Source organism: Bombina bombina, chromosome 1 (genome assembly GCF_027579735.1).
Source record: "Bombina bombina isolate aBomBom1 chromosome 1, aBomBom1.pri, whole genome shotgun sequence".
NCBI classification, from domain to species: domain Eukaryota; kingdom Metazoa; phylum Chordata; class Amphibia; order Anura; family Bombinatoridae; genus Bombina; species Bombina bombina.
The window spans coordinates 190242777-190268692 of record NC_069499.1 but is presented as its reverse complement, the minus strand read 5'-3'; the positions used below and the strand labels follow the sequence as shown (position 1 = coordinate 190268692).

General features: G+C 37.4%; 1 protein-coding gene across 2 annotated transcripts in view; it reads right to left on the bottom strand.

Moving 5' to 3' along the window:
• Nucleotides 1–25916, bottom strand: part of STARD9 (StAR related lipid transfer domain containing 9) — a 511030-nt gene that overhangs the window by 69034 nt on the left and 416080 nt on the right. For both annotated transcript variants that reach the window (XM_053697793.1, XM_053697794.1), the window contains exons 21-22: nt 18197–18384; nt 838–1297 (exon numbers count right to left, since the gene is read on the bottom strand). In XM_053697793.1, the coding sequence (XP_053553768.1) occupies nt 838–1297; nt 18197–18384 (648 nt within the window). The remainder of the gene's footprint in view (nt 1–837; nt 1298–18196; nt 18385–25916) is intronic.

The window sequence follows — 25916 nt, the reverse complement described above, 5'->3', positions numbered from 1 at the left end:
AAGGTGTCCAATACAGTGCCTGCCGTTTTTTTACAACAATCCCCAAGATTATAATAACTATTAAGAGTTATAATCTGCCAAATATGCTTAGCAAAGTAATCGTTTTAGCCCAGAAAAATGTCTACCAGTTTTTTAAGCCCTTATGAAGCCCTTTATTCTTTTACTTAATCTAAGAAAATGGCTTACCGGTCCCCATAGGGGAAATGACAGCCTTCCAGCATTACATAGTCTTGTTAGAAATGTGGCCAGTCATACCTCAAGCAGAAAAGTCTGCCAACTGTTTCCCCCAACTGAAGTTACTTCATCTCAACAGTCCTGTGTGGAAACAGCAATCGATTTTAGTAACGTTTGCTAAAATCATCTTCCTCTTACAAACAGAAATCTTCATCTCTTTTCTGTTTCAGAGTAAATAGTACATACCAGCACTATTTTAAAATAACAAACACTCGATTGAAGGATAAAAACTACATTTAAACACCAAAAAACTCTTAACCATCTCAGTGGAGATGTTGCCGGTGCAACGGCAAAGAGAATGACTGGGGTAGGCGGAGCCTAGGAGGGATCATGTGACCAGCTTTGCTGGGCTCTTTGCCATTTCCTGTTGGGGAAGAGAATATCCCACAAGTAAGGATGACGCCATGGACCGGACACACCTATGTTGGAGAAATAGTAGCTTTTACAGGATACTAAAATAATTCACTAAACAAGCTTCATATTGAAATAAAGACGGACTAAAATGGTCCAACAAGGCTACAAACCATATAAACATATGCGTTACACGTTTAAAAAGTACTTTTAGATTAATTATATTGCAAAATATCAAGGTAAATTACCAACCTGTAGGTAGGAAACGACTGTAAAAACCAAGGTGAGGAGCTTCTCCTGGTGTAAGCACAGCCAGGTGGAGAGGATCTGCTTCTTTTAAGCGCTGTGTTTGAATTCAGTACAGAAGTCTGCTTTAATCTGTCCTCACTGATCCAACATACCGCCTGGAGCTCTTGGAGATTTTTTTTGGCCTCTAACAGCTTCTGCTTCTTGACTATTCTCTCTATCTGAAACTTAACTTTTTTCCTTTTAATATTCCTCTCGGCTCTTCTTAAGGAGCAATTGCGCAACAACTCCAGCTGCACCAGCCTCTTCCTGTCTTTCTCAACTGGGGTTGGATTGGTGTCTGTCTGGTCAGAATTCTGAACCTCGGCCTCTGCGTAAGTCTTGTTTTCCGTCTGGGCAGCCGACTCTCTTCGTGGATAATGAACAGCTGTCAGATGCTGTATTTCCTTTACAAGCCACTGCTGGTCTATACCGAAAAATAGATACGAAAGAGAACTTAGGCTAAGTAAAAAATCTTTAAAAAAAATTTGTATATATATATATATATAACATAATTTATGTAAGAACTTACCTGATAAATTCATTTCTTTCATATTAGCAAGAGTCCATGAGCTAGTGACGTATGGGATATACATTCCTACCAGGAGGGGCAAAGTTTCCCAAACCTCAAAATGCCTATAAATACACCCCTCACCACACCCACAAATCAGTTTAACGAATATCCAAGAAGTGGGGGGATAAGAAAAAAGTGCGAAAGCATAAAATAAGGAATTGGAATAATTGTGCTTTATACAAAAAAATCATAACCACCACAAAAAAGGGCGGGCCTCATGGACTCTTGCTAATATGAAAGAAATGAATTTATCAGGTAAGTTCTTACATAAATTATGTTTTCTTTCATGTAATTAGCAAGAGTCCATGAGCTAGTGATGTATGGGATAATGAATACCCAAGATGTGGATCTTCCACGCAAGAGTCACTAGAGAGGGAGGGATAAAATAAAGACAGCCAATTCCGCTGAAAAATAATCCACACCCAAAACAAAGTTTAAATCTTATAATGAAAAAAACTGAAAATATAAGCAGAAGAATCAAACTAAAACAGCTGCCTGAAGTACTTTTCTACCAAAGACTGCTTCTGAGGAAGAAAGCACATCAAAATGATAGAATTTAGTAAAAGTATGCAAAGAAGACCAAGTTGCTGCTTTGCAAATCTGATCAACCGAAGCTTCATTCCTAAATGCCCAGGAAGTAGAGACTGACCTAGTTGAATGAGCTGTAATCCTTTGAGGCGGAGTTCTACCCGACTCAACATAAGCATGATGAATCAAAGACTTTAACCACGATGCCAAAGAAATGGCAGAAGCCTTCTGACCTTTCCTAGAACCAGAAAAGATAACAAATAGACTAGAAGTCTTTCAGAAATCTTTAGTAGCTTCAACATAATATTTTAAAGCTCTAACCACAACCAAAGAATGCAACGATCTTTCCTTAGAATTCTTAGGATTAGGACACAATGAAGGAACTACAATCTCTCTACTAATGTTGTTAGAATTCACAACCTTAGGTAAAAATTTAAATGAAGTTCTCAAAACCGCCTTATCCTGATGAAAAATCAGAAAAAATCAGAAAAGGAGACTCACAAGAAAGAGCAGATAATTCAGAAACTCTTCTAGCAGAAGAGATGGCCAAAAGAAAAAAAGTAATTTAATATCCAGCGAATGCATGCGTTCAAACGGAGGAGCTTGAAGAGCCCCCAGAACCAAATTCAAACTCCAAGGAGGAGAGATTGACTTAATGACAGGTTTTATACGAACCAAAGCCTGTACAAAACAATGAATATCTGGAAGATTAGCAATCTTTCTGTGAAAAAGAACAGAAAGAGCAGAGATTTGACCTTTCAAGGAACTTGCAGACAAACCTTTATCCAAACCATCCTGAAGAAACTGTAAAATTCTAGGAATTCTAAAAGAATGCCAGGAAAAATGATGAGAAGAACACCAAGAAATGTAAGTCTTCCAAACTCGATAATATATCTTCCTAGATACAGATTTACGAGCCTATAACATAGTATTAATTACAGAGTCAGAGAAACCTCTATGACTGAGAATCAAGCGTTCAATCTCCATACCTTCAAATTTAAGGATTTGAGATCCTGATGGAAAAAAGGACCTTGCGATAGAAGGTCTGGTCTTAACGGAAGAGTCGATGGGTGGCAAGTAGCCATCCGGACAAGATCCGCATACCAAAACCTGTGAGGCCATGCTGGAGCCACCAGCAGAACAGACGAACGCTCTTTTAGAATCTTGGAATTCACTCTTGGAAGAAGAACTAGAGGCGGAAAGATATAGGCAGGATGATACTTCCAAGGAAGAGACAATGCATCCACTGCTTCCGCCTGAGGATCCCTGGATCTGGACAGATACCTGGGAAGTTTCTTGTTTAGATGAGAAGCCATCAGATCTATTTCTGGAAGTCCCCACATTTGAACAATCTGAAGAAATACTTCTGGATGAAGAGACCACTCGCCCGGATGTAATGTCTGGCGACTGAGATAATCCGCTTCCCAATTGTCTATACCTGGGATATGAACCGCAGAAATTAGACAGGAGCTGGATTCCGCCCAAACAAGTATTCGAGATACTTCTTTCATAGCCAGAGGACTGTGAGTCCCTCCTTGATGATTGACATATGCCACGGTTGTGACATTGTCCGTCTGAAAACAAATGAATGACTCTCTCTTTAGAAGAGGCCATGACTGAAGAGCTCTGAAAATTGCACGGAGTTCCAAAATGTTGATTGGTAATCTCGCCTCCTGAGATTCCCAAACCCCTTGAACTGTCAGAGACCCCCATACAGCTCCCCAACCTGTCAGACTTGCATCTGTTGAGATCACAGTCCAGGTCGGAAGAACAAAAGAAGCCCCCTGAACTAAACGATGGTGGTCTGTCCACCACGTCAGAGAGTGTCGTACAATCGGTTTTAAAGATATTAATTGCGATATCTTTGTATAATCCCTGCACCACTGGTTCAGCATACAGAGCTGAAGAGGTCGCATGTGAAAACGAGCAAAGGGGATCGCGTCCGATGCAGCAGTCATAAGACTTAGAATTTCCATGCATAAGGCTACCGAAGGGAATGATTGAGACTGAAGGTTTCGACAAGCTGAAACCAATTTCAGACGTCTTTTGTCCGTTAGCAACAGAGTCATGGACACTGAATCTATCTGGAAACCTAAAAAGGTTACCCTTCTCTGAGGAGTCAACGAACTCTTTGGTAAATTGATCCTCCAACCATGTTCTCGAAGAAACAATACAAGTTGATTCGTATGAGATTCTGCTAAAAGTGAAGACTGAGCAAGTACCAAGATATCGTCCAAATAAGGAAATACCACAATACCCTGTTCTCTGATTACAGATAGAAGGGCACCGAGAACCTTTGTAAAAATCCTTGGAGCTGTTGCTAGGCCAAACGGCAGAGCCACAAATTGGTAATGCTTGTCTAGGAAAGAGAATCTCAGAAACTGATAGTGATCTGGATGAATCGGAATATGCAGATATGCATCTTGTAAATCTATTGTGGACATATAATGCCCTTGCTGAACAAAAGGCAGAATAGTCCTTATAGTTACCATTTTGAATGTTGGTATCCTTACATAACGATTCAATATTTTTAAATCCAGAACTGGTCTGAAGGAATTCTCCTTCTTTGGTACAATGAAGAGATTTGAGTAAAACCCCAGCCCCTGTTCCAGAACTGGAACTGGCACAATTACTCCAGCCAACTCTAGATCTGAAACACATTTCAGAAATGCTTGAGCCTTCACTGGATTTATTGGGACACGGGAAAGAAAAAATCTTCTTGCAGGAGGCCTTATCTTGAAGCCTATTCTGTATCCTTGTGAAACAATGTTCTGAATCCAAAGATTGTGAATCGAATTGATCCAAATTTCTTTGAAAAAACGTAATCTGCCCCCTACCAGCTGTGCTGGAATGAGGGCCGCACCTTCATGTGGACTTGGGAGCTGGCTTAGGCTTTCTAAAGGGCTTGGATTTATTCCAGACTGGAGATGGTTTCCAAACTGAAACCGTTCCTGTAGGGGAAGGATCCGGCTTTTGTTCCTTATTGTGACGAAAGGAACGAAAAACGATTAGCAGACCTAAATTTACCTTTAGATTTTTTATCCTGTGGTAAAAAAGTTCCTTTCCCCCCAGCAACAGTTGAAATAATAGAATCCAACTGTGAACCAAACAATTTGTTACCTTGGAAAGAAAGGGAAAGCAAAGTTGACTTAGAAGACATATCAGCATTCCAAGTTTTAAGCCATAAAGCTCTTCTAGCTAAAATAGCTAAAGACATATACCTGACATCAACCCTAATGATATCAAAGATGGCATCACAAATAAAATTATTAGCATGTTGAAGAAGATTAACAATGCTTTGAGTATTATGATCTGTTACTTGTTGTGCTAAAGCTTCTAACCAGAAAGTTGAAGCTGCAGCAACATCTGCCAAAGATATAGCAGGTCTAAGAAGATTACCTGAACATAAGTAAGCTTTTCTTAGAAAGGATTCAATTTTCCTATCTAAAGGATCCTTAAAGGAAGTACTATCTGCCGTAGGAATAGTAGTACGTTTAGCAAAAGTAGAGATAGCCCCATCAACTTTAGGGATTTTATCCCAAAACTCTAATCCGTCAGATGGCACAGGATATAATTGTTTAAACCATTTAGGAGTAAATGAATTACCCAGATTATTCCATTCCCTGGAGATTACTTCAGAAATAGCATCAGGGACGGGAAAAACCCACGGAATAACCGCAGGAGATTTAAAAACCGTATTCAAACGTTTAGATTTAGTAACAAGAGGGCCAGAATCCTCTATTTCTAATGCAATTAAGACTTCTTTAAGTAAAGAACGAATAAATTCCATTTTAAATAAATAAGAAGATTTATCAGTATCAATCTCTGAAACAGAATCCTTTGAACCAGAAAAATCAGTATCAGAATCAGAATCAGAATGATGATGTTCGTTTAAAAAGTCATCTGAAATATGAGAAGCTTTAAAAGACCTTTTACGATTACTGGAAGGAGGAATAACAGACATAGCCTTCTTAATAGATTTAGAAACAAAATCTCTTATGTTAACAGGAACACCCTGAATATTAGATGTTGATGGAACAGCAACAGGTAATGGAACATTACTAAAGGAAATATTTTCTGCATTAACAAGTTTGTCATGACATTCATCACAAACAACAGCCGGAGAAACAGTTACCACAAGCTTACAACAAATACACTTAACTTTGGTAGATCCAGCATCAGGCAGTGATTTTCCAGAAGTGGCTTCTGATTCAGGGTCAACCTGAGACATCTTGCAATATGTAATAGAAAAAACAACATATAAAGCAAAATTGGTCAAATTCCTTAAATGACAGTTTCAGGAATGGGAAAAAATGCCAATGAATAAGCCTCTAGCAAACCAGAAGCAATAAGCAATAAGACTTAAATATTGTGGAGACAAAAATGACGCTCACATTTTTTTTTAGCGCCAAAAAAGACGCCCACATTATTTGGCGCCTAAATGCTTTTGGTGCCAAAGATGACGCAACATCCGGTAACGCCGACATTTTTGGCGCAAAAAACGTCAAAAAAATTACGCAACTTCCGGCGACACGTATGACGCCGGAAATGACAAAATTTTTGCGCCAAGAAAGTCTGCGCCAAGAATGGCGCAATAAAATGAAGCATTTTCAGCCCCCGCAAGCCTAACAGTCCACAGGAAAAAAGTCAAATTTTAAGGTAAGAATTTTTTTTATTTATTCATATGCATTATCCCAAATATGAAACTGACTGTCTGAAATAAGGAACGGTGAATATCCTGAATCAAGGCAAATAAATGTTTAAACACATATATTTAGAACTTTATACAAAAGTGCCCAACCATAGCTTAGAGTGTCACAAAATAAGACTTACCTACCCCCAGACACTCTTCTACATGTAGTAGAAGGCCAAACCAGTACTGAAACGAGAATCAGTAGAGGTAATGGTATATATAAGAGTATATCGTCGATCTGAAAAGGGAGGTAAGAGATGAATCTCTACGACCGATAACAGAGAACCTATGAAATAGACCCCGTAGAAGGAGATCATTGAATTTAAATAGGCAATACTCTCTTCACATCCCTCTGACATTCACTGCACACTGAGAGGAAAACCGGGCTCCAGCCTGCTGCGAAGCGCATATCAACGTAGAATCTAGCACAAACTTACTTCACCACCTCCATGGGAGGCAAAGTTTGTAAAACTGATTTGTGGGTGTGGTGAGGGGTGTATTTATAGGCATTTTGAGGTTTGGGAAACTTTGCCCCTCCTGGTAGGAATGTATATCCCATACGTCACTAGCTCATGGACTCTTGCTAATTACATGAAAGAAATATATATATATATATATATATATATATATATACACACACATATATATTTATATATTACAGAATTAATAATTTTTTTTTACTGATTTACTTTTATGATACCTAAAGAATTGATTTTATTCAACAATATGTCATTTTGCTCTTTTCTTCTCATTTTAGCTTACAACAACCTATTTAATCTAAATAAACAAGTTCATATTTTTATATTTTACATTAAATATATAATCCTCATCGTGTATTACATGATGATATGAAGGAATGTGTTTTTCAGTCACACAAAAAATAATCCATAAAGGTACAAAAACACTGTAAATATAATAAATTTGATGTATTTTATTTGAACACTTTTCTTTATTGTGTAACAATGTTGAGATTCAATAAACGTTACATAAGAAACATAAAGCAAAATAGCAACGGGAAGGATACAATTTTAACTAGTGACGTATGGGATATACATTCCTACCAGGAGGGGGCAAAGTTTCCCAAACCTCAAAATACCTATAAATACACCTCCCACCTCACTTATACCTTAGTTTTTTAAACATATAGCCAATATTACTACCAAAAACAGGGTGGGCCTCATGGACTCTTGCCATTATGAAAGAAATTAATTTATCAGGTAAGTTCTTACATAAATTATGTTTTCTTTCATGCAAATGGAAGAGTCCATGAGCTAGTGACGTATGGGATAAAATACCCAAGATGCGGAAGTCCACAGAAGAGTCACTAGAAAGGGAGGGATAAAAGAAAAACAGCTATTTCTGCTGAGAAATTAAACAAAAAATAAGTTTTTTTTATCAATTTCAACAAAAAATCTTAAAATATAAGCAGATGAATTAAACTGAGACAGCTGTCTGAAGAACTTTTCTACCAAAGACTGCTTCAGAAAAAGCAAATACATCAAAATGGTAAAATTTAGTATGCAAAGAAGACCAAGTTGCTGCTTTGCAAATCTGATCAACTGAAGCTTCATTCTTAAAAGTCCACAAAGTGGCAACTGATCTTGTAGAATGAGCTGTAATTCTCTGAGGTGGAGACTGTGAGATCAAAAGCTTTAACCAAGATGCCAAAGAAATAGCAGTGGCTTTCTGACCTTTCCTAGAAAAAAGCCTTGTGAATCAAAAGCTTGAACCAAGATGCCAAAGAAATAGCAGAGGCTTTCTGACCTTTCCTAGAACCAGAAAAGACAACAGACTAGAAGTCTTCCTGAAATCCTTAGTAGCCTTAACATAGTATTTCAAAGCTCTTACCACATCCAAAGAATGTAACGATTTCTCAAGAGAATTTTTAGGATTCGGTCACAAAGAAGGAACAACAATTTCCCTACTAATGTTGTTAGAATTCACAATCTTAGGAAGAAATTTAAATTAAGTCAACAAAACAGCTTTATCCTGATGGAAAAATAGGAAAATGAGACTCACAAGAGAGAGCAGACAATTCAGAAACTCTAATATCCAATTTCCTCATATATAGCAGTTTCAGGAATGGGAAAAAATGCATATGCTAAATAGGCAGAAGAGCAAACAGCATAGCCCTCTAGAATATAAAGAGAGCAAAACCATAAAGGAAGTGTTCCAATCAACATCCGGAAATGACACAACTCACGTCATAACAAGCGCGACTTCATGTCAACAACCTAACATCAACAAAGACGCAGGAAATGACGAAACTTGTGCCACTGTAGACAAAAATTTGCACCAAAAAAAAGTTTTGCGCCGAAAATGACGCAATAAATAATAGCATTATTGTGCCCTCGCGAGCCTAGTTTGCCCGTGAAAATAAGGAAAAGCAAGTCAAATTGGAAAAAAAGACTAAACCCCAGGTAAAAAAATAACTTCCTAAAATATGATTCCCATACTGAAACTGTTAGACTGCAAAGGGAAATACATTTAGACCTGACTCATGGCAAATATAAGTAAATACATATATTTAAAACTTTATTTAATACATAAAGCGCCAAACATAGCTGAGAGTGTCTTAAATAATGATACATACTTACCGAAAGACACCCATCCACATATAGCAGATAGCCAAACCAGTACTGAAAACTATCAGCAGAAGTATTGGTATATAAGAGTATATCGTCGATCTGAAAAGGGAGGTAGAAGATGAATCCCTACGATCGATAAAAGAGAAACCTTGAAAAGATTTCCCATGAGTGAAACCATAAAAATCAACAGGCAATACTCTCTTCACATTACTCTGACAAACACTGTACTCTGAGAGGAATTGGGCTTCAGAGTGCTTAGAAGCGCTTATCATAGAAGAAATCATATAAATCAAGCACACACTTCACCACCTCCATAGGAGGCAAAGTTTGTAAAACTAAGGTGTGATTGTGGTGAGAGGTGTATTTATAGGCATTTTGAGGTTTGGGAAACTTTGCCCCCTCCAGGTAGGAATGTATATCCCATAGGTCACTACTGGACTCTTGCCATTTACTTGAAAGAAAAAATCCATCAACCTAAAATAGATGGTTCCCAAGCTGTCCAACAAGAATATAATAATTTGACTATAAAAAAATAAGTTACACCACAACAACGATATAATCTAATAAATGACAATGACTCTTCAATGATATTGTTCTAGATTCAGGGTATGCTAAACCTGGGCCTTCTAGTCAGTGATCTAAAAATCTCCGCCCTGGCAAGATTATCTAAGCAGTTGAAGGGACAGTTTACTAAAAAAAAATCCCCTTCAATTTGTTTCCAATGATCCACTTTACCTGCTGGAGTGTATTACATTGTTTACAAATATTTTCTTTATCCTTATGTTGAAATTTGAAATAGTTGATTTAGCTTAGGTCCAAGCTATAGATAAGCTGTGTAAACACAGCAAGCAGAAGGAATTACACTCACTCGGATATAGAAGAGATAAGGTAATAAGATGCTAATTTTACATTGTTCTCTTTAAGTATTGGTCTTTGGTTTAAACTTTATGGACAGATATAAGATAAAGAAACAGGTATGTTTACACAATGTGATGAGATCTGATTATACCTACAAGCTCAACCCGTTTTATTAGATTGTGGCTTCAAAACACAAAAATCAGTTATTTCATATATACAAAAATACCTAAAAAGCCAATTCTCATACATTTTATACTCTACAGTTGATAAAAAAGGTAATTGGAAACACATTAAAGGGACAGTCTAGTATAAATTAAACTTTCATTATTCAGATAGGACTTTTATTTTTATTTTTTTATATTTTTATTTTATACCAACAATGCCACAATTCAACAATAAAGCAATCCAACCAAGACTGTATAACAATACAGACATCAATCAACAAAAGTAAAAGCACAAGAATCCAGCATTGCAATATTTGTGTCCATTCAGCCTTATTAATGCATAAGTGCTTCGTACGAATGGAGCTATTTACAATGCACCTTTTATCCATTATATTACCTCGGCTTTGTGAAACATTTGTTGGAGTTTTTATCTTTTTTTAAAAAAATAAACAAACAGAAAGAAAGAAAAAGGAAAAGAAAAGAAGAAGAAAAAAAAAAGCCATAGTTTCTCTTCCTCCCTCCAACCTCACCCATACCAGACCATCACTACCAAATGCCCAATTGAACTATTTCAGAACTTTGGAATGGAGCTATCATGTACTCTATTTCCTCCAGGGAAAAGCTTTTAATGAATTTTGAACATTTACTAAAGAAAACTACAATTTCTCGCTCTGAATTCAAATCTGTGGCAAGTTGTTCTATCCGGTATTGTTTCTTAAGGTAGTTTTTTTACTTCGTTTGTTGTGGGTGTGAATCTGGTTTTCCACTTTTTAAATATTAAATTTCTTGCGGCCAATATTACTAAGTTGATTATTTTGGCGTCTTTAAAATCTTTCTTATTTCTTGTCAGGAGAATTATATTTAGAGGGGTAAGTTTAAACGAATCAGCTTTCACCCTTTTTAATAACCAATATTCTAGTCTGTTCCAGAATTGTTTAGTTTTTTGGCATGACCACACCATATGCATATGGACTTTTAATTTTAATCAACTTTCCAATTTACTTTTATCATCAAATTTGCTTTTTTCTCTTGGTATTGTTAGTTTAAACTAAACATAGGTAGACTCATATGCTAATTTCTAAGCCTTTGAGGGCTGCCTCTTATCACATGCTTTTTAAATCTCTTTTCAACACAAAGAGACAGAAAGTACACGTGGGCCATATAGATAACACTGTGTTCAGGCAGAGGGGGTTATTTAAGATCTAGCACAACACAATGCTAAATTTAAGACAATAGATAATAAACAGTCACAGTCTTGTGATCAGGGGCTGGAAGAAGGTTCCTAGATACAAGGTAATCACAGAGGTAAAAAGTACATTAATATAACTGTGTTGGTTATGCAAAACCGGGGAATGGGTAATAAAGGGATTATCTATCTTTTAAAACAATAACAATTCTATGGTAGACTGTCACTTTAAGGGAAAACCAATTTTACAGTATACTGTCTCTTTAAATCAGTACTGTGAAGTCCCTTAAAGGGGCAGTGTACAGTAAAATAGTTTTTTCCTTAAAAGGACAATCTAGTCAAAATTAAACTTTCATGATTCAGATAGGGCGAACAATTTTAAACAACTTTCAAATGTAGTTTTATAAACAAATTTGCTGTGTTCTTGTGGTATTCTTTGTTGAAAGCTAAACCAAGGTAGCCTCATATGATCATTTCTAAGCCTTTAAAGGCCGCCTCTTATCTCAGTGTATTTTGACAGTTTTTCACAGCTAGACAGCGCTAGTTCATGTGTGCCATATAGATAACATTGTGCTCACTCACGAGGAGTTAATTAAGAGTCAGCATTGATTGGCAAAAATTCATGTCTATCAAAAAACTGAGATAAGGGAGCAGTCTGTGGAAGATTAAATACAAGGTAACCACAGAGGTAAAAAGTGTATTTATATAACTGTGTTGGTTATGCAAAACTGGGGAATGGGTAATAAAGGGGTTATCTAACTTTTTAAACAAAAATAATTCTGGAGTACTCTGTCCCTTTAATGTGTTTCCAACTACTTGTTATACCAGCTGCAGAGTTTACAATATATGGGAATTCCTTCATTTATGTATATGTATGTACATGAAATTGCTACTTCTGCTAACTGAAACCACAACACAATACAGTGGGCTGATCTTGTAGGAAAAAAAGACCCCTATCTAATCTGTCTAATTATTTGCACACATTTCTCCTTATCTTCTTTATTACTGTTTACTCAAAGGCCAGAACTTAGAGTAAACAATGGAAAATTAGCATTTTAGTATTTTTCTGTCACAGCCCCCGACTGGAAGCATTACTTTATTTAAAGGGACAGTCTACAATAGATTTTTTATTTTTTTCTAAGATAGATAATCCCTTTATTACCCATTCCCCAGTTTTGCATAACCAACACAGTTATATTAATATACTTTCTCTTGTAAAGGTGTATCCAGTCCACGGGTTCATCCATTACTTGTGGGATATTCTCCTTCCCAACAGGAAGCTGCAAGAGGACACCAACAGCAGAGCTGTCTATATAGCTCCTCCCCTAACTGCCATCCCCAGTCATTCTCTTGCAGCTCTCGACAAGAAAGGAAGTATCAAGAGATATGTGGTGACTTAGTGTAGTTTTTACCTTCAATCAAGAGTTTGTTATTTTTAAACGGTACCGGCGTTGTACTGTTTTACTCTCAGGCAGAAATTGGAAGAATTCTGCCTGGAGGTTTGATGATCTTAGCGGTTTGTAACTAAGGTCCATTGCTGTTCTCACACATAACTGAAGAGTATGGAAAGAAAACTTCAGTTGGGGAGACGGTCTGCAGATTACCAGCTTTGAGGTATGTTCAGTATATTTTTTTCTAGAGAGATGATAAGGTCTAGAAAATGCTGACAGTGCCTGGTATATTTGAGGTAAGCCTGATACAGTGATTTAACAACGACTGGGATCATGCTTGCAAAAAAGGGTACTATTCATGTTAATACTCATATTACTTAGTGTAAAAACGTTTGCATGGTTTATAGAAAAAACGTTTTTTCTCTGAGGGTGATAAATCTTTATTTGGGGCCTAGTTTTCCACATGGCTAGTTAGATTACTCCTAGGAGTACTTTTTAAAGGCCCTCTGACTTTGAGTGTATGGTGGGAGGGGCCTATTTTCGCGCTCTAAATGCGCAGTTGATTTTCAGACTGAGACATCCAGCTTCCCTAAAGGAGTCCTCTGGTATATAGGACCACTATAGAGGGTTTTGTTCCTGCAAAAATCGTGTTTAAGGGCAGGTAGGAGCCACAGCAGAGCTGTGGCAGTGTATTTGACTGTTTGTTAACGGATTTAACGTTTTTCTAATCCGTTTTTGGGCCTAAGGGGTTAATCATCCATTTGCAAGTGGGTGCAATGCTGCTTTAGTTCCTTATACACACTGTAAATATTTCGCAGAGTTTACTACTTTTTAACACTGTTTTGCAGTTTATGTGGTAGTTTTTTTCTCTTAAAGGCACAGTACCGTTTTTGTATAATTGCTTTTTTCATATTTATTAAAGTGTTTTCAAAGCTTGCTGGTCTCATTACTAGTCTGTTAAACATGTCTGACATAGAGGAAACTCCTTGTTAATTATGTTTAGAAGCCATTGTGGAACCCCTTCTTAGAATGTGTACCAAGAATCTTTACGAAGGTTCTACGGTCCCTTCTGGCGGTTCTAAGGCCGCGGGGCATAGCAGTAGCCCCTTACCTAGATGATATTCTGATACAGGCGTCGACTTTCCAAATCGCCAGGTCCCATACGGACATTGTTCTGGCATTCCTGAGGTCTCACGGGTAGAAGGTGAATGAAGGAAAGAGTTCTCTCTCCCCTCTCACAAGAGTTTCCTTCCTAGGAACTCTGATAGATTCAGTAGAAATGAAAATTTTTCTGACAGAGGTCAGGTTGTCAAAGCTTCTAACTTCCTGCCGTGCTCTTTATTCCACTTCTCGGCCATCAGTGGCTCAGTGTATGGAAGTAATCGGCTTAATGGTAGCGGCAATGGACATAGTTCCGTTTGCCCTCCTACATCTCAGACCACTGCAACTTTGTATGCTCAATCAGTGGAATGGGGATTACACAGATTTGTCCCCTCTACTAAATCTGGATCAAGAGACCAGGGATTCTCTTCTCTGGTGGCTATCTCGGGTCCATCTGTCCAGAGGAATGAGTTTCTGCAGGCCAAAATGGACTATAGTAACGACAGATGCCAGCCTTCTGGGCTGGGGTGCAGTCTGGAACTCCCTGAAGGCTCAGGGTTTGTGGACTCAGGAGGAGGCCCTCCTTCCGATAAACATTCTGGAACTAAGAGCGATATTCAATGCTCTTCAGGCTTGGCCTCAGCTAGCTGCGGTCAGGTTCATCAGATTTCAGTCGGACAACATCACGACTGTAGCCTATATCAACCATCAGGGGGGAACAAGGAGCCCCCTGGCAATGTTGGAGGTTTCAAAGATAATTCTATGGGCAGAGGTCCACTCTTGCCATCTCTCAGCTATCCATATCCCAGGAGTAGAGAACTGGGAGGCGGATTTTCTAAGTCGGCAGACTTTTCATCCGGGGGAGTGGGAGCTTCATCCGGATGTATTTGCCGAGTTGATTGAACTATGGGGCAAACCAGAACTGGATCTCATGGCGTCTGGTCAGAACGCCAAGCTTCCTCGTTACGGGTCCAGGTCCAGGGATCCCAAGGCAGCGCTGATAGATGCTCTAGCAGCGCCCTGGTCCTTCAGCCTGGCTTATGTGTTTTCACCGTTTCCTCTGCTCCCTCGTCTGATTGCCAAGATCAAGCAGGAGAGAGCTTCGGTGATTTTGATAGCTCCTGCGTGGTCATGCAGGACTTGGTACGCAGATCTGGTGGACATGTCATCCTTTCCACCATGGACTCTGCCGCTAAGGCAGGACCTTCTATTTCAAGGTCCCTTCAAACATCCAAATCTAATTTCTCTGCGTCTGACTGCTTGGAGATTGAACGTTTGATTCTATCAAAGCGTGGTTTTTCCGAGTCGGTCACTGATACCTTAATTCAGGCTCGAAAGCCTGTCACCAGGAAAATCTATCATAAGATATGGTGTAAATATCTTCATTGGTGTGAATCCAAAGGTTACTCATGGAGTAAAGACAGGATTCGTAGGATATTATCCTTTCTCTAAGAGGGATTGGAGAAGGGATTGTCAGCTAGTTCCCTAAAAGGACAGATTTCTGCTCTGTCTATTCTTTTGCACAAACGTCTGGCTGAGGTTCCAGATGTCCAGGCGTTTTGTCAGGCTTTGGTTAGAATCAAGCCTGTGTTTAAACCTGTTGCTCTGCCATGGAGTTTAAATTTAGTTCTTAAAGTTCTTCAAGGGGTTCCGTTTGAACCTTTGCATTCCATAGATATTAAACTTTTATCTTGGAAAGTTCTGTTTTTAGTAGCTATCTCCTCAGCTCGAAGAGTTTCGGAGTTATCTGCTTTACAGTGTGATTCCCCTTATCTGATTTTCCATGCAGATAAGGTAGTTTTACGTACCAAACCTGGATTTCTTCCTAAAGTGGTATCTAATAAGAATATCAATCAGGAGATTGTTGTTCCTTCATTATGCCCTAATCCTTCTTAAAAGAAGGAACATCTATTAGACAACCTTGATGTGGTTCGTGCTTTAAAGTTTTAATTACAAGCTACAAAGGATTTTCGTCAAACATCTGCTTTGTTTGTTGTCTACTCTGGAAAGAGGAGAGACCAAAAGGCTTCGGCAACTTCTCTTTCTTTTTGGCTAAGAAGCTTAATCCGCTTAGTTTATGAGACTGCTGGCCAGCAGCCTCCTGAAAGAATTACAGCTCATTCCACTAGAGCGGTGGCTTCCACATGGGCTTTTAAAAATGAGGCATCTGTTGAACAGATTTGTAAGGCGGCGACTTGGTCTTCGCTTCATACTTTTTCTAAATTCTACAAATTTGATACTTTTGCTTCTTCGGAGGCTATTTTTGGGAGAAAGGTCTTACAGGCAGTGGTGCCTTCCGTTTAAGTGCCTGCCTTGTCCCTCCCTTCATCCGTGTCCTAAAGCTTTGGTATTGGTATCCCACAAGTAATGGATGAACCCGTGGACTGGATACACCTTTACAAGAGAAAACAAAATTTATGCTTACCTGATAAATTTATTTATCTTGTGGTGTATCCAGTCCACGGCCCGCCCTGTCATTTTAAGGCAGGTGTTTTTTATTTTTAAACTACAGTCACCACTGCACCCTATAGTTTCTCCTTTTTTTCTTGCTTGTCTTCGGTCGAATGACTGGGGGTGGCAGTTAGACAGCTCTGCTGTGGGTGTCCTCTTGCAGCTTCCTGTTGGGAAGGAGAATATCCCACAAGTAATGGATTAACCCGTGGACTGGATACACCACAAGAGAAATAAATTTATCAGGTAAGCATAAATTTTGTTTTTTACCCCTGTGATTACCTTGTGTCTAAGCATCTTCTGACAGCCCCTTATCACATAACTTTTTATTTATTATCTAGTGCATTTTAGCCAATTAGTGCAGTGTCTGCCACAACCCACGGACGTGAGCACAATGTTATCTATATGGCTCACATGAACTAGCACTCCCCTGCTGTGAAAAGCTAATAGAAAAGCATGTGATTAGAGGCTGTCAGTAGTGGCTTAGAAACAGGCAGAGATTTAGAGGCTTAAATGTTATAAAGTATATTAATTTAACAATGTTGGTTGTGCAAAGCTGGGGAATGGGTAGTAAAGGTGTTATCTCTCTTTTTTTAACATTAACAATTCTGGTGTAGACTGTCCCTTTAAACTTTAGATATTGTTTTCAAAATGTTCAGTAGAGGTGGGGATACAATTGGGCAATTTTCAAATGAGAAAATAAAGGGGAAGGAGCTATGTGTAAACAATTTAATACACTCCAATAGGCAAAATGGATAAATGGGAACACATTAAAAGGGAGTACACTGTCTTTTAGTAAAAGCAGATTTTAGCTTTAGAGTTGTTTAACTAGCTGTGCAGGTTTCTGGATAGCAAAAGATTTCAACATAATTCTCAAAAAAAAAAAAACCCTCAAATTGTGCGTGATTTCTCTCCATGCCGGCGAGTTCTTGGTCCTCAAGCCCTTCATTTTACTTCAATTCACTTCCACAATACTCTCCACTAGGCATCTGCTTTTGGAGGTATCGGATGCAAACAAATGCAGTAGAGCGCAGCCTCTTGCAAAGATCAGCTCTTTTCTGAGACAGATTTCTTCTTGTTAGTACAACACACTAAGATTTGTGCAAATCCAGATATTATTGTGTTTCACTTTCACAAGAAGTCAAATGTCAGGAGCAGCCACCTTCTTCCACATTCACAGGAACCCGAAAACTCTAAATGCGAATGCAACTCAGGACTAAAATTACTCACAGCCGTTATTTGGCAGCCATGGGGTCACATGTTTATTCATTAAAGGGACAGTCTACACCTTAGTCATCTTAAAGGCTTACCTTAGATTAAGCTGCAAATATCCTTCTGCACCCTTTCTATATCATGCAGCATGACTATTGTTTATGGTCACTTTGAAATGGCTACCTAGCTCCGCCCATTGATGACATCACAATCTCGGCTGCATCTATGCTCTCTGCTGAATAGCATTGACAGTCTGTTGAATCCAATTAGTGCGTCTCTTGTAACTACTGAAGCATTTAATGCAGCCCAGATTGTCATGTCATCAGTGGGTGAAGCCTGGTAGACATTTCAAAGTGACCAGAAACAGTAGTCATTTAAAAATATTTTTTTTAATATTACTGCTGCTTGATATAGAAAGGAGCAGGGGGATATTTGCAGCTTAATCTAAAGTAAGACTTTAGGATGAGTAAGGTGTAGACTGACCCTTTTAAGGTTCTTTTTTATACAATTATTAAATGTTATTCTTTCATCCATCATGCAGTTCAGTAATATGATCATCTAGACACAAAAAGCAACTTACTCTCTTTAATAAGCTGATTAATTAATGCCTGCTCGTGTTCCAATTCATTTTCCCCTTTGACTTGGGATGTCTTAATCTGCTGCTTCAACTCTTCCACATATTGCTGTTGCTCATCAACTCGACGTTGGTAAAAGACATCCAGATCTCTCAGTTTCTGCTGATTTTCCTCATTCACTGGGTCTGTGTTTCTGTTTTTAGATGGTAAATATTAAACAAAAGTTTGTGTCTACAAGACGAAGCCGTGACAATGTAATAGCAAAGAACACATTTGAATGTCACTGTAGTACAGTACATAAACATTCTATAAATGACATTTTCTGGATATAATAAAGGAAACATATTGTGATATGTTCAAACATTTTCTGTTACTGAAGGTCAATAATTACATATACAAATGTTTCCATGCAATAAAACACCTTTATGACACTAACAAGTACTTATAGATCTTGGCCAGAGTATGTGGGTAAAACAATATGTGTCCACGTTTTCTATCAAATAATATAATGCAAAGTTAAAGTAAAAAAAAATATCATGGAAGTGTTGGTTCTAAAATACTTATCTATAGAGTGGGTGACTAAGCGCAAGATAGGGAGCCTTAAGCTAACTCTCAAAGAGTCTCCTAGTAGACTCCAAATATGGCAAATAATCTAAAACTAAGAGAGTGAGCACTAGAAAGCTAAAAAGACTGATTAGAAAGTATATGCACAAGGGAAATATAAAACTGGGAAATTTAATAAACAGTGTGTCAATTAAAAACAGTAAAGATAAAACAGTTAAAAGATGCATGGATCCATGATCAGTGTGAAACAGCTGAGAACTGACATATGTGTGCACTGAGTACAAAAAATAAAATAAAAATACAATATGAATTAGTGGCGTGTACTACCACTAGGATCAGATTAAAGGTAAAAAAGTGAATATGCCAATGTGAACAGAAGTTTCAAAAAATAGTCCAAGTGACAGTCTAAGTGTGAAGCTGGTGTGTGGTCTATCTTCTTCTCAAATACCTTGATGATGCGTTGAGTATAAAACCAAAGACTTGAGAAAGGCCTGGTAAAGGCCGAAACGCGTTGGCATACTGGTGAGCTCATTTTCATTTATTTATCCTAAACTGTGTATAAACGGTTTTGCACTATTGTTTGTTTGTTTTTGTTTCATTACAGGTATTAGGATTTTTTTTTCATTCTATTTTTATTTTTTATATTTTTCCACACAATCACAATGTTTTGATTTTGTATTTTGGTAACATTGTTTTGGCCACAAGTTACTGTCTTTTTTTTCAGCATTTTTTATCTATATTTTTGGATTTTTCTTATGGATTTTTTGTGTATTTTATATTTTTAACTACACTATTGGAGCACCGTTCACCACTACTCAACACATCATCAAGGTATTTTACTTTTTACCTTTAATCTGATCCTAGTGGTAGTACACGCCACTAATTCATATTGTATTTTTATTTTATTTTTTGTACTCAGTGCACACATGTCAGTTCTCAGCTGTTTCACACTGATCATGGATCCATGCATCTTTTAACTGTTTTATCTTTACTGTTTTTAATTGTCAAACTGTTTATTAAATTTCCCAGTTTTATATTTCCCTTGTGCATATACTTTCTAATCAGCCTTTTTAGCTTTCTAGCGCTCACTCTCTTAGTTTTAGACTAAAATACTTATCTGTTGCCCTATATTAAAGGGACAGTAAAACCTTGTAATTACAAGACATCTTTGATGTGTTTCTAAAGAATAATATATCAGCCAACTCTAAATGTTTTTAAAACAAATTAAAGGGACATAAAACCCAAATGTTTTCTTTCATTATTCAGATAGAGCATGCAATTTTAAACAACTTTCCAATTGATTTCTATGATCTAATTTGTTTCATTCTCTTTGTATCCTTTTTTGAAAAGTATACCTTTTACTTAGCTCCCAGCAGTGCATTACTGCTCCTTCAACAAATGATACCAAGAGAATGAAGCAAATTAAATAATAGAAGAAAATTGGAAGTTATTTAAAATTGTATGATCTGTCTAAATAATGAAAAAATAGGGTTTCCTGGCCCTTTAACAATAATTTTACTGCATTTGTTTTCAATAGACAATCTCCACCCTCACTTGCCTTATTAGGAAGAGCCAATCTATAATTGACTTTGCAGACAACAAGGCTAGCCATGAGCATAATGTAAGCATAAATTCATTGTTTTGCAGTTGTCATCTGCTAAAGCAAATTAAGGAAATATATGTAGCCGGTTTAGCCTTAAGAGGTCTGCTGTGTTGGGAAATCTACATTTTTATTAACTTTATTACATGAAAGGAGCAAAATAAAAAAAATAATTGTGTATTGCAAAGTTGTTTTTCTATGCATAACTAAACCATTTATATTAATATGTGTTTACTGCTCCTTTAACAGCCAAAAGATGCTGAGATATCTCATACATAATCTGCACCGCTCAGAGTCCGTGCTTACAATTACAACTGAGAGCAACCTTCATGAATAAAGGAATACAAACATAATCCACATCTTTACATATATATCAACAAGATAACGTATCCCATCTTGTCAAATAGGTTAAAATTATTATAATCAGGAAAGGGTCAGAGTGACATATCTAAAAATTCTCCAAGTTGCCTATTTGTTCAGGCAATCGTGCTCTAAATTCATTTTGTGTTGTTTCACCTGTCTTTTCTAGCCTTTTAATAGTGCATGTTTCTGCCATTGATATACATAGCTGTGTTAAGTGCCCCAATACATGATATCTGCACAGTGTACGGGAAGCGCTAGCAAACTTACTACTTTATCACTTATGGAACACGCTTGCAAAAAGGGTTTTGTAAATGTACGTGATTGTAAAGTGTTTTATCAGGGTAAAGTATTCTTGCTGGATGGAATAAGAACTGTCTTAGAATTCACTTATCTTTGCTAGAATTATGTTATGGCTACTGAATAAACATCATTTAAGAGAATTATCTTTGTGCGACATGAGCAGTAACTATGGGAGATCACATGGTGTAGGAGACTGGGGGGTAAATGATAATGTATGAGATAAAATAATTAACTAGTTGATCATCAGCTTCTAAAGTGTGGAACATTTTACAGGGGGATTTTACAGCAAACGCAAAAATAAAATAAAAAATACATTTATATTGCAGTGTTATTATGGGCATACCATTCTGAGTTTATTGTCCCTACATTAGGTCACTTGATGTACTAAACAAAGTTAACCTGCTCTGTTCCATTACAGTAGTTTATAAACAGTAATTTAATGGGTCCTGTGAGTATTATGTGTCCCATGTATTAAATGAGGTGCGGACAGCTTCTCAACTTGATAAGCTGTCCCCACGCCTTTGCTGCATATGGGCAGCAGATCTGTTCGTTAGCTGGACGTATGCATCATTACACACTCATCGAACAATCGCGCAAGAGAAGGGACTGTCAATCGCCCAGAGTGAGCAAGCTCTTTGTGATTTCTCGTCTCTACCTCAGTGGTGGCAAAGATTTTCAAATGACAGATGCTTCTTACACTGCGGGAAGCAGGCTCTCATGCGCAAACCAGCCCCACATGCATTCCGTAGCAGCTTTCGCTGCTTTATACATGGAGCCCAATGTATTTAACCCCTGCTATACTATCCCACCTTGTTGTCCTACACGAGAAGCTTGATTTCCTATAGTGCCCGACAAATGTCATGAAATAGAATTGTCTTATTTGGTAATATGGAAGCACCGACAACATGAAATAGAATTGTCTTATTTGGTAATATGGAAGCACCGACAACATGAAATAGAATTCTCTTATTTGGTAATATGGAAGCACCGACAACATGAAATAGAATTGTCTTATTTGGTAATATGGAAGCACCGACAACATGAAATAGAATTCTCTTATTTGGTAATATGGAAGCACCGACAACATGAAATAGAATTGTCTTATTTGGTAATATGGAAGCACTGACAACATGAAATAGAATTGTATTATTTGGTAATATGGAAGCACTGACAACATGAAATAGCATGGTCTTATTTGGTAATATGGAAGCACTGACAACATGAAATAGCATGGTCTTATTTGGTAATATGGAAGCACCGACAACATGAAATAGAATTGTCTTATTTGGTAATATGGAAGCACTGACAGCATGAAATAGAATTGTCTTATTTGGTAATATGGAAGCACCGACAACATGAAATAGAATTGTCTTATTTGGTAATATGGAAGCACTGACAACATGAAATAGAATTGTCTTATTTGGTAATATGGAAACACCGACAACATGAAATAGCATGGTCTTATTTGGTAATATGGAAACACCGACAACATGAAATAGCATGGTCTTATTTGGTAAAATGGAAACACTGACAACATGAAATAGAATTGTCTTATTTGGTAATATGGAAGCACTGACAACATGAAATAGAATTGTCTTATTTGGTAATATGGAAGCACTGACAACATGAAATAGAATTGTCTTATTTGGTAATATGGAAGCACTGACAACATGAAATAGAATTGTATTATTTGGTGATATGGAAGCACCGACAACATGAAATAGAATTGTCTTATTTGGTAATATGGAAGCACCGACAACATGAAATAGCATGGTCTTATTTGGTAATATGGAAGCACTGACAACATGAAATAGAATTGTCTTATTTGGTAATATGGAAGCACTGACAACATGAAATAGAATTGTATTATTTGGTGATATGGAAGCACCGACAACATGAAATAGAATTGTCTTATTTGGTAATATGGAAGCACTGACAGCATGAAATAGAATTGTCTTATTTGGTAATATGGAAGCACCGACAACATGAAATAGCATGGTCTTATTTGGTAATATGGAAGCACTGACAGCATGAAATAGCATGGTCTTATTTGGTAATATGGAAGCACTGACAACATGAAATAGCATGGTCTTATTTGGTAATATGGAAGCACCGACAACATGAAATAGAATTGTCTTATTTGGTAATATGGAAGCACTGACAACATGAAATAGAATTGTCTTATTTGGTGATATGGAAGCACTGACAACATGAAATAGCATGGTCTTATTTGGTAATATGGAAGCACCGACAACATGAAATAGCATGGTCTTATTTGGTAATATGGAAGCACCGACAACATGAAATAGAATTGTCTTATTTGGTAATATGGAAGCACCGACAACATGAAATAGAATTGTCTTATTTGGTAATATGGAAGCACCGACAACATGAAATAGAATTGTCTTATTTGGTAATATGGAAGCACTGACAACATGAAATAGAATTGTCTTATTTGGTAATATGGAAGCACTGACAACATGAAATAGAATTGTCTTATTTGGTGATATGGAAGCACCGACAACATGAAATAGAATTGTCTTATTTGGTAATATGGAAGCACCGACAACATGAAATAGAATTGTATTATTTGGTAATATGGAAGCACTGACAACATGAAATAGAATTGTCTTATTTGGTAATATGGAAGCACTGACAACATGAAATAGAATTGTCTTATTTGGTAATATGGAAGCACTGACAACATGAAATAGAATTGTCTTATTTGGTAATATGGAAGCACTGACAACATGAAATAGAATTGTATTATTTGGTGATATGGAAGCACCGACAACATGAAATAGAATTGTCTTATTTGGTAATATGGAAGCACCGACAACATGAAATAGCATGGTCTTATTTGGTAATATGGAAGCACTGACAACATGAAATAGAATTGTCTTATTTGGTAATATGGAAGCACTGACAACATGAAATAGAATTGTATTATTTGGTGATATGGAAGCACCGACAACATGAAATAGAATTGTCTTATTTGGTAATATGGAAGCACTGACAGCATGAAATAGAATTGTCTTATTTGGTAATATGGAAGCACCGACAACATGAAATAGCATGGTCTTATTTGGTAATATGGAAGCACTGACAGCATGAAATAGCATGGTCTTATTTGGTAATATGGAAGCACTGACAACATGAAATAGCATGGTCTTATTTGGTAATATGGAAGCACCGACAACATGAAATAGAATTGTCTTATTTGGTAATATGGAAGCACTGACAACATGAAATAGAATTGTCTTATTTGGTGATATGGAAGCACTGACAACATGAAATAGCATGGTCTTATTTGGTAATATGGAAGCACCGACAACATGAAATAGCATGGTCTTATTTGGTAATATGGAAGCACCGACAACATGAAATAGAATTGTCTTATTTGGTAATATGGAAGCACCGACAACATGAAATAGAATTGTCTTATTTGGTAATATGGAAGCACTGACAACATGAAATAGAATTGTCTTATTTGGTAATATGGAAGCACTGACAACATGAAATAGAATTGTCTTATTTGGTAATATGGAAGCACTGACAACATGAAATAGAATTGTCTTATTTGGTGATATGGAAGCACCGACAACATGAAATAGAATTGTCTTATTTGGTAATATGGAAGCACTGACAACATGAAATAGAATTGTCTTATTTGGTAATATGGAAGCACTGACAACATGAAATAGAATTGTCTTATTTGGTAATATGGAAGCACCGACAACATGAAATAGAATTGTCTTATTTGGTAATATGGAAGCACTGACAACATGAAATAGCATGGTCTTATTTGGTAATATGGAAGCACTGACAACATGAAATAGAATTGTATTATTTGGTAATATGGAAGCACCGACAACATGAAATAGAATTCTCTTATTTGGTAATATGGAAGCACCGACAACATGAAATAACATAATTTATGCTTACCTGATAAATTCCTTTCTTCTGTTGTGTGATCAGTCCACGGGTCATCATTACTTCTGGGATATAACTCCTCCCCAACAGGAAATGCAAGAGGATTCACCCAGCAGAGCTGCATATAGCCCCTCCCCTCTACGTCACTCCCAGTCATTCGACCAAGAATCAAGGAGAAACCAAGGGTGAAGTGGTGACTGGAGTATAATTTAAAAGATATTTACCTGCCTTAAAAAACAGGGCGGGCCGTGGACTGATCACACAACAGAAGAAAGGAATTTATCAGGTAAGCATAAATTATGTTTTCTTCTGTTATGTGTGATCAGTCCACGGGTCATCATTACTTCTGGGATACCAATACCAAAGCAAAAGTACACGGATGACGGGAGGGATAGGCAGGCTCATTATACAGAAGGAACCACTGCCTGAAGAACCTTTCTCCCAAAAATAGCCTCCGAAGAAGCAAAAGTGTCAAATTTGTAAAATTTGGAAAAAGTATGAAGCGAAGACCAAGTTGCAGCCTTGCAAATCTGTTCAACAGAGGCCTCATTCTTAAAGGCCCAAGTGGAAGCCACAGCTCTAGTAGAATGAGCTGTAATTCTTTCAGGAGGCTGCTGTCCAGCAGTCTCATAGGCTAAACGAATTATGCTACGAAGCCAGAAGGAGAGAGAGGTAGCCGAAGCCTTATGACCTCTCCTCTGACCAGAGTACACGACAAACAGGGAAGACGTTTGTCGAAAATCCTTAGTTGCCTGCAAGTAGAACTTGAGGGCACGAACTACATCCAGATTGTGTAGAAGACGTTCCTTCTTTGAAGAAGGATTCGGGCACAGGGAAGGCACCACGATCTCTTGATTGATGTTCCTGTTAGTGACTACCTTAGGTAAGAACCCAGGTTTTGTACGCAGAACTACCTTATCTGAATGAAAAATCAAATAAGGAGAATCACAATGTAAAGCTGATAA